This window comes from Danio aesculapii, chromosome 10 (assembly GCF_903798145.1).
Source record: "Danio aesculapii chromosome 10, fDanAes4.1, whole genome shotgun sequence".
Taxonomy (NCBI): Eukaryota; Metazoa; Chordata; class Actinopteri; order Cypriniformes; family Danionidae; genus Danio; species Danio aesculapii.
In genome coordinates this window covers 21910566-21924373 of record NC_079444.1, presented here as the reverse complement: position 1 = coordinate 21924373, position 13808 = coordinate 21910566, and the positions used below count along the sequence as shown (strand labels likewise).

The window sequence follows — 13808 nt, the reverse complement described above, 5'->3', positions numbered from 1 at the left end:
TGGACTGGATCGGTTCTCCATTATCCTTTATCTCTATGACCAGTCTCTGAGAGGGGTCATCGTGCTCTGAAACAGCGCGTTTAGTCCTCACCTCTCCCGTATGTAAATTCACATTGAACAGAGACGCGTCCGTGGCCTCCGCGAGCCTGTAGAACAGCCAGGCGTTATGACCCGAGTCCGCGTCCACTGCTGTTACCTTAGTAACGAGATGCCCTACTTTAGCAGAACGGGGCATCTTCTGATGAGAGACCGAGCCCATAGATGTGGATGGGTAAATAACAGCAGGTGCATTATCGTTCTGGTCCAGTATAAATACATGAACAGTAGCGTTGCTGCTCAGAGATGGAGAGCCTTGATCTTTAGCCTGCACTACAACACTGAACAGTTTTACCTTTTCATAATCAAAGGTGCTCATGCAGTAAATACTTCCATTCTCAGAATTGATATAGAAATAAGATGATGCTGGCACGTAATTAGAACCCGAATCAAGAATTGAGTACGTAAGATAAGAATTTTTGTTTTGATCAATGTCAGAAGCAGATACGGAAAATAATGAAGCCCCTGCTAGATTATTTTCATTTATGTACACATTGTATGAGGTTTGTGAGAATATTGGAGAGTTATCATTCGCGTCTAGTACTTTTATAGTTACTGTTTTGGCAGTTTTTAAAGGTGGCACACCAGAGTCCGTGGCAATTATTTCTACATTATATTCAGAATGAATCTCACGATCTAATAAAGAGGCAGTTATCAGTGAGTAATGATTATGAAAAGGTTTCAATTTAAAGGGGACATTCGGAGAGACAAATAGCTCAACTTTTCCATTATCACCAGAGTCCAAATCTTTGACGGTAATCAGTGCCACCACAGTTCCCACCGTTGCGTTTTCAGGCACTGGGCTCGGTAAAGATGTTAATATAATCTCTGGAGGGTTGTCATTCTCGTCTATTATATCTATCTGAACCGATGACTGTCCTTCGAGCTCCGGGTTCCCTTTGTCTTTAGCACAAACATCAAATGCATATGATTTTTTTGTCTCATAATCTAATGTTCCAGTGACTGTGATTTCGCCGGTATCGGCGTTTACACTAAAAACATTTCTTACAAACTCAGGCGTGTGAGCACTAAATAGGTACTGTATTTCACCGTTTAGACCTTCATCTAGATCGGTAGCTTTTATTTTGAGCACATTTGAACCAGTAATTGCTGTTTCTAAAATAGATGCTTTGTATGCAGACACTTCAAATTTAGGTTCGTTGTCATTGATATCTTGAACCGCTATTTGCAAAACGGACGTGCCAGATCTCACTGGATTACCACCATCCAATGCTGTCAATATTAACTTGTGAATAGACTGTTTCTCTCGGTCTAAAGCTTTTTCAACAACAAGCTCTGGTCCTATTCTTCCATCTTTTAGAGTTTTTACATTAAGGCGGAAATAATTGTTATTGCTTAGAGAATACGTCTTTAAGCTATTGCTGCCAACATCGAGGTCCTCAGCACTCTCAAGGGTAAATCGTGTGCCTGGAGCAATTAATTCAGATATTTTTAATGTGGCATCTTTAGTATGGAAATTTGGTGCATTATCATTTATGTCTTGTATTTCTATTTCTACGCTATGCATCTGTAAAGGATTCTCAATAACAATTTGTATTGGCATAAGGCATCCCGAGCTTTGTCCACAGAGCGTCTCTCTGTCTATTCTGCCATTAACTACCAGATCACCCTTCCCTAAATCCACACTAAAATACTGTCTATTCGACTCAGATGCTATTCGTAACTTACGCTCGGCGATATCTGAGATGTCAAAACCAAGATCCTTGGCGATATTTCCGACAACAGAGCCTTCCTTTAACTCTTCAGGTATTGTATAGCGAATCTGAGCTCCAATTATACTCCACAATAGAGAGAAAGCGAACAGCCAAAACGCTGCCCATTTCCACTCCCCGATCTTTTGTTCCTCATTTCTCTGTTGCGTTTGATATTCCCATTAAAAACCCGTCATTTTAAATCCACCGAGAAACACAACGATTATCTTCATTTTCAAGTAAATGTATGCTTAACCCATCCTTATTGTGTCGGATCAACATAGAGTGCTTCTCTTCTTGCTCTACAGCTCTCATCGTTGTACTCCTCCTCTGGCAGGAGGAGGGAGTAGATCCCTTTGTACGGTCTGAAGCACCATTGGTAAACAGCTCAACACTGAGCCATCCAATAAACGCTTTACTCTTTGGGCATAAGACCTGTGGTGTGTGTCACGGCATCTAGTGGAGAACTGCTATAGTATGTTTGATTTCCATTTCTTATAGACTTCTATTAAACGTTTCTGTAAGGAAACGGCATATAATGAAAATCCCGGTTAAGATACAAATAAGGAGTATTTTAACAAACAATAGTCGAATATAGTTTGCCGTAAGATTGTGTTGGTTTGTCTGTGTTATTAAAATGCTGTATTGAGGAAATTTACAATAGTAATGTACAATGGTAGAAGTGGCATAAATCACTCACAAGAGACAATCACAAACACATTTTGTGTTATAATGTGCATTAAATGCAACAACAAGCAACCAAGTACATTTATAAGACTTTCCAAAATAGGTATAGAATGCTTAAGCAACAGTACAATACGTCTTACAGTGGCTATAGGAAAAATAATTGTCTATAAAATCAATTAAGTTGTTTGATTTCACAGTTAAGTACACCAAAGCTTAAACTCTTTCTTTCTTTCTTTCTTTCTTTCTTTCTTTCTTTCTTTCTTTCTTTCTTTCTTTCTTTCTTTCTTTCTTTCTTTCTTTCGTTCTTTCTTTCTTTCTTTCTTTCAAAAACAATCAAATAAACACACACACGCACACAGACACACACACACACACACACACACACACACACACACACACACTTATATATATATATATAAAGTATGCCGCTGATGCTTCTCGCTGTCCATAACAGTGGTGCTGAAGTTTACAACAACTTTCATGAGCGCAGACACGCTAACAAACGTGTGCACTATTACACAAACAATATGGTCATCATCTCCATGCCAAAATTATACTAAGTTCCAATAGTATCTAAACCTTAAAACTGTAAAAAAAAAATTAATAATAATAATAAATTGGAATAAAATTATGCACCGTTTCAAAGAATAAACTGCGGGGAGCTGTCCTTGGTGCTGAAGTAGCGTCACCGTTACTGTTAGCATTATTATCTGTACTGTAACTGTAAACAATGGATAGTGCATTTATGAACAGTACTTTTTAAAATCTACGTTTGCCTCACCTGTTGGCTCTCGAACGTCCACGCGCTGTCTGGTAATGACGCATCAAGCGTGTTTAGCGTGTCTGTAAAGTTTGTGGTGCTGCTGGGCTTAATGAGGGTGAGATCACTGAATTCGGACATTGGAGAGAGATAAGAGCCAAAGGACTGGCTCTGGGACATCATATCTCCTCCCAGAACCTCCACGTACTTAATGGGCCCGTCAGTGTTGAGCTGGATCTGCAGGTTTCTGTTGGGGTTTTTGTAATCAGAGTTTGTCCTTCTGATACAGCAGCTTGAGCCGCCTCTACTGCCACGCGCACATTTCACCAGTAAGATGAAAAACGTCATAAGACACAACAAAGACACAGAAGCCAAAGAAATGATCAGGTATAAAGTAATTTTGCCGCTCTTCCTGTTTGGCTCAATAGTTTTCTCTCTGTAGTCTGACATGGGCTCATGAAACCCGTCCTCTATTAGTATATCCACTGTGACGGTGGTGGACTGGATCGGTTCTCCATTATCCTTTATCTCTATGACCAGTCTCTGAGAGGGGTCATCGTGCTCTGAAACAGCGCGTTTAGTCCTCACCTCTCCCGTATGTAAATTCACACTGAACAGAGACGCGTCCGTGGCCTCCGCGAGCCTGTAAAACAGCCAGGCGTTATGACCCGAGTCCGCGTCCACTGCTGTTACCTTAGTAACGAGATGCCCTACTTTAGCAGAACGGGGCATCCTCTGATGAGAGACCGAGCCCATAGATGTGGACGGGTAAATAACAGCAGGTGCATTATCGTTCTGGTCCAGAATGAACACGTGAACAGTTGCGTTGCTGCTCAAAGATGGAGAGCCTTGATCTTTAACCTGCACTACAATGTTGAGTAGTTTAATTTTTTCATAATCAAATGAGCTCATGCTGTAAATAGTTCCGTTCTCTGAGTTGATGTAAAAATAAGATGACGATGGTATTTGATTTGAGTTTAAATCCGAAATTGAGTATGTGAGTTGAGCGTTTTTACCTAGATCAAAATCAGAAGCTGAGACAGAAAATAACGAAGTCCCTGCTTGATTATTTTCGTTTATGTAAACGTTATATGAAGACTGTGAGAACAGCGGATGGTTGTCATTTACGTCAAGTAACTTCATGTTTACACTCTTTACAGTTTTTAAGGGTGGGACACCGGAATCCATGGCCAGTATTTCTACACTGTATTCTGAATTAAACTCACGGTCTAAGACTCCGTCAGTTACCAGTGAATAATGGTTATCAAATGCTGGCTTTAATTTAAAGGGAACGTTCGGAGAGACAGTTAGCTCTATTTTGCTATTGTCACCAGAATCCAAATCCTTGACATTAATCAGTGCCACCACAGTTCCCACTGTTGCATTCTCAGGCACGGGGCTCGGTAAAGATGTTAATATAATCTCTGGAGGGTTGTCATTCTCATCTATTATATCTATCTGAACTGAAGATTGTCCCTCGAGCTCCGGGTTCCCTTTGTCTTTAGCACAAACATCAAACGCATATGATTTTTTTGTCTCATAATCTAATGTTCCAATGACTGTAATATCGCCGGTATCGGCGTTCACACTAAACACATTTCTTACAAGTTCAGGTGTGTGAGCACTAAAAAGGTACTTTATTTCACCATTCAGACCTTCATCTAAATCAGTCGCTTTTATTTTAAGCACGCTTGAACCAATAATGGCGCTTTCTAATACAGATGCTTTGTATGAAGCAACTTCAAATTTTGGTTCGTTGTCATTAAAATCCTGAACAGTTACTTGAAGTAAGGATGTGCCTGATTTTACTGGATTACCACCATCGACGGCAGTTAGTATTATCTTATGAACCGCCTGTTTCTCTCTGTCTAATGGTTTATCAAGAACTAATTCTGGCACCTGACCACCGTTTTTAATAGTTTTTAAATTTAGACGGAAAAAAGTGTTGCTGCTCAGTGAATAGGTTTTCAGGCTATTACTACCAACATCAAGATCCTCGGCCATTTCAAGGGTAAATCGTGCGCCTGGAGCAGTTAATTCCGATATTTTTAATATACCATCTTTATTGTGAAAGCTTGGCGCATTGTCATTTATATCCAGTACATCTATTTCAACTTTATGCAACTGTAAAGGATTCTCTATAACGATTTGCAGTGGCATCAGACAACTGGCGCTTTGTCCACAGAGCGTCTCTCTGTCTATTCTGCCATTAACTACCAGATCACCCTTCCCTAAATCCACGCTAAAATACTGTCTATTCGACTCAGACGCTATTCGTAACTTACGCTCGGCGATATCTGAGATGTCAAAACCAAGATCCTTGGCGATATTTCCAACGACAGATCCTTCCTTTAACTCTTCAGGTATTGTGTAGCGAATCTGAGCTCCAATTATACTCCACAATAGAGAGAAAGCGAACAGCCAAAACGCTGCCCATTTCCATTTTCCGATCTTCCTCATTTCTTCTCTGCGTTCGCTATTCCCACCAACAAATCTTCATTTTACATCCACAGAAAAGGATATATAGAAATGTTAATCTCCATTCTCGGATAAACGTCTGTTCAGCCCATTATTGCTGTGGTGATCAGCCTTATAAACCGCTCGTGTTGTTTCCCCTCGCTCTACAGCTCTCATCAATGTACTCCTGCTCTGACAGGGGGAGGGAGTAGATCCCTTTGTACGGTCTGAAGCACCATTGGTGCCCAGCTCAACACCCAGTCATCCAATAAAATTATTTTCTGCTTCTTAAAGGCATAACAAGCTTTCTGAGGTGCATGTAACGACATCTACTGGAGAACTATGTTCTAAAACGTGCAGTTCGGATAGTTTCAGGGCAAACAATATTAGCTATTGAAGCAAATGTTTATGCAAAATTAAATTAAAACAACGGGAGATAAGAGTTAAACCACAAGAAAGCAACCACAGTAATGTATGAACAAGCTGGTGTAATCAATGGGAAAGCATCATCCGCAAATATTTTCGTGTTTCACAGGATTTTTTAACATTTTTACTTACACCTTTTGGTTGGACATATGAAGAACAAATGTCCCAGTGTGTGTGCGTGTGTGAGTGTGTGTGTGTGTGTGTGTGTGTGTGTGTGTGTGTGTGTGTGTGTGTGTGTGTGTGTGTGTGTGTGTGTGTGTTGTGTGTGTGTGTGTGTGTGAGTGTGCTTTTCTTTTTTCTTTTAAATAATTTTCTTTCTCTCTCATTATCGTCTTCTCAAACTACATCAGTTCGTTAGGAGCTGTCCAATCCAGGGTGCTGAACGGAGCCCAACACTTTCGTTTCTATCCCCAGAAGCTTAACATATGATGCAAACAAGTAAGTCTACTACAAAGGTTTTTATGAACGTCAAAGATATTATTATTATTATTATTTAAATTATTAAAACGCATAAAAAACAAACAGAAAAATAAATAAAATTGAGAAGTTTTAAATACATAATAGTCATTTATTTAATGTATATGGAAAATGTCTTACCAGGCCTTGTGATTCAGTTTGAATTTTTTGCAGTTGTTATTATAAAACATATATATGTGTGTGTGTGTGTGTGTGTGTGTGTGTGTGTGTGTGCGTGCGTGTGTGTTTGTGTGTGTGCGTGTGTGCGTGCGTGCGTGCGTGCGTGCGTGCGTGTGTGTGTGTTTACTTTTTGAAAACCTACATACTTTTTAAAATAGCCACGCCACAATGTTACATTTAAAGGTTTTAGACTATAGTATTTATACACTGTTTTGAATAATGCAACAATAAATGAATGTGGTTTAGTCCAATGTGCTGAAAAACATAGTATTTCCTGATATCTATCAATAAATCATATTGCATTCATTAAAAAATATGTTTAAATCTACGTTTGTCTCACCTGTTGACTCTCGAACGTCCACGCGCTGTCTGGTAATGACGCATCAAGCGTGTTTAGCGTGTCTGTAAAGTTTGTGGTGCTGCTGGGCTTAATGAGGGTGAGATCACTGAATTCGGACATTGGAGAGAGATAAGAGCCAAAGGACTGACTCTGGGACATCATATCTCCTCCCAGAACCTCTACATACTTAATGGGCCCGTCAGTGTTGAGCTGGATCTGCAGGTTTCTGTTGGGGTTTTTGTAATCAGAGTTTGTCCTCCTGATACAGCAGCTTGAGCCGCCTCTACTGCCACGCGCACATTTCACCAGTAAGATGAAAAACGTCATAAGACACAACAAAGACACAGACGCCAAAGAGATAATGAGGTATAGTGTAATTTTGCCAGTTTTCTTGCTGGGCTCAATAGTTTTCTCTCTGTAGTCTGAGATGGGCTCATGAAACCCGTCCTCTATTAGTATATCCACTGTGACTGTGGTGGACTGGATCGGTTCTCCATTATCCTTTATCTCTATGACCAGTCTCTGAGAGGAGTCATCGTGCTCTGAAACAGCGCGTTTAGTCCTCACCTCTCCCGTATGTAAATTCACACTGAACAGAGACGCGTCCGTGGCCTCCGCGAGCCTGTAAAACAGCCAGGCGTTATGACCCGAGTCCGCGTCCACTGCTGTTACCTTAGTAACGAGATGCCCTGCTTTAGCAGCACGGGGCATCCTCTGATGAGAGACCGAGCCCATGGATGTGGACGGGTAAATAACAGCAGGTGCATTATCGTTCTGGTCCAAAATAAACACATGAACAGTAGCGTTGCTGCTCAGAGATGGAGAGCCTTGATCTTTGGCCTGCACTACAATGCTGATTAGTTTCATTTTCTCATAATCAAATGAGCTCATGCTGTAAATAGTTCCGTTCTCTGAGTTAATGTAAAAATATGATGATGCTGGAAAGTGAGTTGGACTTAAATCCAAAACTGAATAAGTGAGCATAGCATTCTTGTCTTGGTCACTATCCGTCGCAGATACAGAAAATAACGAAACACCTGCCAGATTATTTTCGTTTATATAAACATTATACGAGGACTGTGAAAATACTGGAGAGTTGTCATTCACGTCAAGCACTTTAACATTTACTGCCTTTGTAGTTTTTAAAGATGGAACACCCGAATCCCTGGCCTGTATTTCAATATTATATTCAGAATTAAGTTCACGGTCTAAGAATGAATCAGTTATCAACGAGTAGTGGTTTTCGAAAGATGTTACTAATTTAAAGGGAACGTCTGTAGAAACCGTTAGGTCAACCTTTCCATTATTACCGGAATCCAAATCTTTGACATTAATCAGTGCCACCACAGTTCCCACCGTTGCGTTTTCAGGCACTGGGCTCGGTAAAGATGTTAATATAATCTCTGGAGGGTTGTCATTCTCATCTATTATATCTATCTGAACTGAAGATTGTCCTTCGAGCTCTGGATTCCCTTTGTCTTTAGCACAGACATCAAATGTATATGATTTTGTAGTCTCGTAATCTAGACTCCCAATGACTGTTATTTCGCCGGTTTCAACGTTCACTCTAAATACATTTCTTACAAATTCAGGCGTGTGTGCAGCAAACAAATACTCTATTTCCCCATTTTGACCTTCATCCGGGTCTGTCGCTTTTATTTTAAGCACACTTGAATCAAAAGTTGCTTTTTCCACAACAGACGCTTTGTATGAAGCTACCTCAAATTTAGGTTCGTTGTCATTTATATCTTGAACTATTATTTGCAATAAAGATGTACCAGATTTCACCGGATTACCACCATCTAATGCTGTTAAAATTAATTTATGAATAGATTGTTTCTCTCTGTCTAGAGCTTTTTCAACGACTAGTTCTGGTACTTTTCTTCCGTTTTTAAGTGTTTTTACATTGAGACGGAAGAAATCGTTATTGTTCAGTGTGTAAGACTTTAAGCTATTACTGCTGACGTCGAGGTCTTCGGCACTTTCAAGAGAAAATCGTGCCCCTGGAGCAACCAGTTCAGATATTTTTAATATAACATCTTTCGTGTGGAAAGTTGGCGGATTGTCATTTATGTCTTGTATTTCTATTTCTACTCTATGCAACTGTAAAGGATTCTCTATAACGATTTGCAGTGGCATCAGACAACTGGCGCTTTGTCCACAGAGCGTCTCTCTGTCTATTCTGCCATTCACTACCAGATCACCCTTCCCTAAATCCACACTAAAATACTGTCTATTCGACTCAGACGCTATTCGTAACTTACGCTCGGCGATATCTGAGATGTCAAAACCAAGATCCTTGGCGATATTCCCAACAATAGATCCTTCTTTTAATTCTTCTGGTATTGTGTAGCGAATCTGAGCTCCAACTGTACTCCACAATAGAGAGAAAGCGTACAGCCATAGCGCTGCTAATTCCCATTTCCCGATCCTCTTCATTTCTTTGTCGCGATTTTATTCCCATCAACAGATTTTCATTTTAAATCCACAGAAAAGAAAACTGAAATGTTAATCTCCATTCTCAGATAAACGTCTGCTCAGCCCATTCTCTTTGCGGTGATCACAGCCTCATAAACCGCTCGTGTTTTCTCTCGCTATACTGCTCTCATCATTGTACTCCTGCTCTGGCAGGGGGAGGGAGTAGATCCCTTTGTACGGTGTGAAGCTCTATTGGTGCACAGCTCAACACCCAGCCATCCAATACAATCATCTGCATAGTTCTTAAGGCATAACCAGCTTTCTGTGGTGTGTTTAACGGCATCTAGTGGAGAACTACTCTCTAAAATGGGCAGTTTAGCTGTTATCCGGCTAACGTTTTAGCTCTTTAGACAAGCAATATTTCTGCACTCAAATTACATTAAAATAATGGAGTATGAGTGTTAAGACATAGTAAAGTTGAGTAAATGGGAACAGACATTGAGAAAGCATTAATACAGCAAATAATTTCTTCTGTTATTGACCGTTTTCAAATTTCGTTGCTTTTTAGTATTTATCTTGCCCTTAGAAACTGTTTCCACCCCCCCCCCCCATATATCAGCTTGACTGAATATTTTTGAATTATCTTTTGTGTATACAGTATGTTTTATATATATATATATATATATATATATATATATATATATATATATATATATATATATATATATATATATATATATATATATATATAAATATATATTATATTTGGTGTAATCATCTGTACATTGTAGAAATCTGTGGATGTATTGTTGTGGTACTGCTCAATGCAGAAAGAAATGCTCATCAGTTTCCACCGTTCTCTAAGGGCACGCTCTCTGTCGCATTTTAGAATTGTACAACACAATCTCTCTGCGGGAGCTGTCCAGTCCAAAGTGCTGAATGTTGCCTAAACTTTTGTTCCTGTCTCCGGGAGTTTTTATATCACAAATATAGTGCAAGCAAACTGTTAAACCAGAAATTCTTGTCAAAGATATTAAACATTTTTGAATTTAGCATAAAAAAAGAGAAATATAGATAAAAAAAGGACGAATATATTTGAGAAATTTAAAGGTTTAAAAACACCGAATGCAAGGTTAAGTTGATGGATTTTATAAAATTTTATACAAATTTGCTGATTTGTGAATGAACTCCCTAACTACATCAGAACAGCAGAGTCACTTGCTGTCTTCAAGAAACGACTTAAAACGCAACTGTTTAGTCTCCACTTTCCTTCCTAATCTGCAACTGCCTCTCTGGCTATACCACTAACTGTGCCCTCTCTCTCTCTCTCTCTCTCTCTCTCAAAAAAAAAAAAAAAATTTACTAAGGCTTTGCTTCTTTGACTTTACACACCTGAAACTTGTCTATAGCACTTGTTCACTGCTGCTCTTATAGTTGTGTGAATTGCTTCCTTGTCCTCATTTGTAAGTCGCTTTGGATAAAAGCGTCTGCTAAATGACTAAATGTAAATGTAAGTCAAGACATTAGCAGCTTATATAAGTTGTAGACTGTAAGTAGGCACGTGAGCTGTCCAATGTGCTGAAAGACTTTTCGCTCTATCACAGTTGCAAATGATACATAGCGTCATTGCATTTATGACCAACAATTTATTTACATTTAACTTTGCCTCACCTGTTGACTCTCAAACGTCCACGCGCTGTCTGGTAATGACGCATCAAGCGTGTTTAACGTGTCTGTAAAGTTTGTGGTGCTGCTGGGCTTAATGAGGGTGAGATCACTGAATTCGGACATTGGAGAGAGATAAGAGCCAAAGGGACTGACTCTGAGACATCATATCTCCTCCCAGAACCTCCACATACTTAATGGGCCCGTCAGTGTTGAGCTGGATCTGCAGGTTTCTGTTGGGTTTTTTGTAATCAGAGTTTGTCCTCCTGATACAGCAGCTTGAGCCGCCTCTACTGCCACGCGCACATTTCACCAGTAAGATGAAAAACGTCATAAGACACAACAAAGACACAGACGCCAAAGAAATGATCAGGTATAAAGTAATTTTGCCGCTCTTCCTGTTTGGCTCAATAGTTTTCTCTCTGTAGTCTGAGATGGGCTCATGAAACCCGTCCTCTATTAGTATATCCACTGTGACGGTGGTGGACTGGATCGGTTCTCCATTATCCTTTATCTCTATGACCAGTCTTTGAGAGGGGTCATCGTGCTCTGAAACAGCGCGTTTAGTCCTCACCTCTCCCGTATGTAAATTCACACTGAACAGAGACGCGTCCGTGGCCTCCGCGAGCCTGTAGAACAGCCAGGCGTTATGACCCGAGTCCGCGTCCACTGCTGTTACCTTAGTAACGAGATGCCCTGCTTTAGCAGAACGGGGCATCCTCTGATGAGAGACCGAGCTCATGGATGTGGACGGGTAAATAACAGCAGGTGCATTATCGTTCTTGTCCAGAATAAACACATGAACAGTAGCGTTGCTGCTCAGAGATGGGAAGCCTTGATCTTTGGCCTGCACTACAATGCTGATTAGTTTCATCTTCTCATAATCAAATGAGCTCATGCTGTAAATAGTTCCGTTCTCTGAGTTAATATAAAAATAAGATGATGCTGGAATCTGACTTGAACTTAAATCGAGAACTGAGTAACTCAGCATTGCATTCTTGTCTTTGTCAATATCAGTCGCCGATATAGAGAACAACGAAGCACCTGGCAGACTATTTTCCTTTATGTACACTGTATACGATGGCTGTAAGAATAATGGAGGGTTGTCATTTACATCAAGCAATCTTACATTCACAGTTTTTGTAGATTTTAAAGGTGGCGCACCAGAGTCTGTAGCTACTAATTCTATTTCATATTCTGCCTTAGCTTCACGGTCCAAAAGTGGAGTCAGTTACCAATGAATAATGATTGTCAAAAGCTGGTTTTAGTTTAAATGGAAAACGATTGGAGATGGTAAGATTTACTTTGCCGTTATCACCTGAATCCAAGTCTTTTACGTTTATTAAAGCTACAACTGTACCGACCGATGCATTCTCTGACACTGGACTGGGTAACGATGTCAAAATGATTTCGGGAATATTGTCGTTCTCATCAATGATGTGAATCCTCACTGATGAATGGCCCTCCTGTTCTGGGCTCCCTTTGTCTTTAGCGCACACATCAAATGTGTATAATTTTGTTACCTCGTAATCTAGTCTTCCAATCACTGTGATGTCACCGGTATCAGTGTTGATATTAAAACATTTCTTCACAGCATCTGGTGTATGTGCCCCGAAGAAATACTGTATTTCGCCGTTGAGACCTTCATCTAAATCCGTGGCTTTTACAGTTAAAACGCTTGAACCTGGTTTTGTACTTTCCAGCACAGATGCTTTATACTGCGATTGTTCAAACTTCGGTTCATTGTCATTGGTATCTTGTACAATTACTTGTATCATAATAGTTCCAGATTTCACGGGATCGCCACCGTCTAATGCTGTCAAAATGAGCTTATGAACTGACTGTTTCTCTCGATCAAGTGGTTTATCAATTATTAGTTCTGGCACCTTTTTACCATCTTCAAGTGTTTTCACATTTAATCGAAAAAATCCATTATTACTTAAAGCATAGGATTTTAAACTATTGCTACCGACATCTAAATCCTCGGCGCTTTCAAGTGGAAATTTTGCGCCCACGGCTACAGATTCGGCTATTTTCAAAATATTATCTTTTGTATGAAAATTCGGTGCATTGTCGTTTATATCTTGTATTTCTATATTAACACGATATAACTGCAATGGATCCTCTATGATTAACTGTAGTGGCATCAAACAACTGTCGCTTTGTCCGCAGAGCGCCTCTCTGTCTATTCTGCCATTCACTATCAGTTCACCGCTCCTTGTATCCACACTGAAAAACTGCGTACCAGAGTCAGAGGCTATCCGTAACTTACGATTAGCGAGGTGTATAATATCCAGCCCAATGTCCTTTGCAATGTTTCCAACAACAGATCCTTCCTTCAGTTCCTCTGGTATAGTATAGCGAATCTGAGCTCCAGTTGTACTCCATAATACAGAAAAAAACAACAGCCAAAGCGCTGTCTGTTTCCACGCTCCCATCCTTCTCATTTCCACGATGCTTTCAACCTTTCCAACAGTAAGTACTTCGCCTATATCCAAACAAAAACGTCATTTTGTGTAATAAATATTGCAAATCCATTTTGATCATCGAGCAGTCGGTTTTGTGGTGATCAGCTTCATAACCGCGTGTGTATCCCTCATATAAGCTCCTA

The 13808-nt window shown here is 40.0% G+C and overlaps 3 protein-coding genes across 25 annotated transcripts in view; all 3 read right to left on the bottom strand.

The window, feature by feature from the left end:
* LOC130235780 (protocadherin alpha-C2-like) overlaps nt 1-13808 on the bottom strand; it is a 235343-nt gene that overhangs the window by 18494 nt on the left and 203041 nt on the right. Inside the window, exon 1 of one of the 23 annotated variants that reach the window (XM_056466253.1) lies at nt 7115-9659. The exons of the other annotated variants lie outside the window; for them this stretch is intronic. Within the exon in view, the coding sequence (XP_056322228.1) occupies nt 7115-9553 (2439 nt within the window). The 5' untranslated portion in view covers nt 9554-9659. Of the gene's footprint in view, nt 1-7114; nt 9660-13808 lie in introns of those variants that run through there. 23 annotated transcript variants of the gene reach the window in all.
* On the bottom strand, nt 3135-5864 carry LOC130235785 (protocadherin gamma-C5-like). The gene has a single exon (XM_056466283.1). The coding sequence runs from the start codon at nt 5713-5715 to the stop codon at nt 3262-3264; it is 2454 nt and encodes an 817-aa protein (XP_056322258.1). The 5' UTR covers nt 5716-5864; the 3' UTR covers nt 3135-3261.
* On the bottom strand, nt 12361-13783 carry LOC130235788 (protocadherin gamma-C5-like). The gene has a single exon (XM_056466285.1). It carries the CDS (start codon nt 13642-13644, stop codon nt 12406-12408), a length of 1239 nt encoding a protein of 412 aa, XP_056322260.1. The 5' UTR covers nt 13645-13783; the 3' UTR covers nt 12361-12405.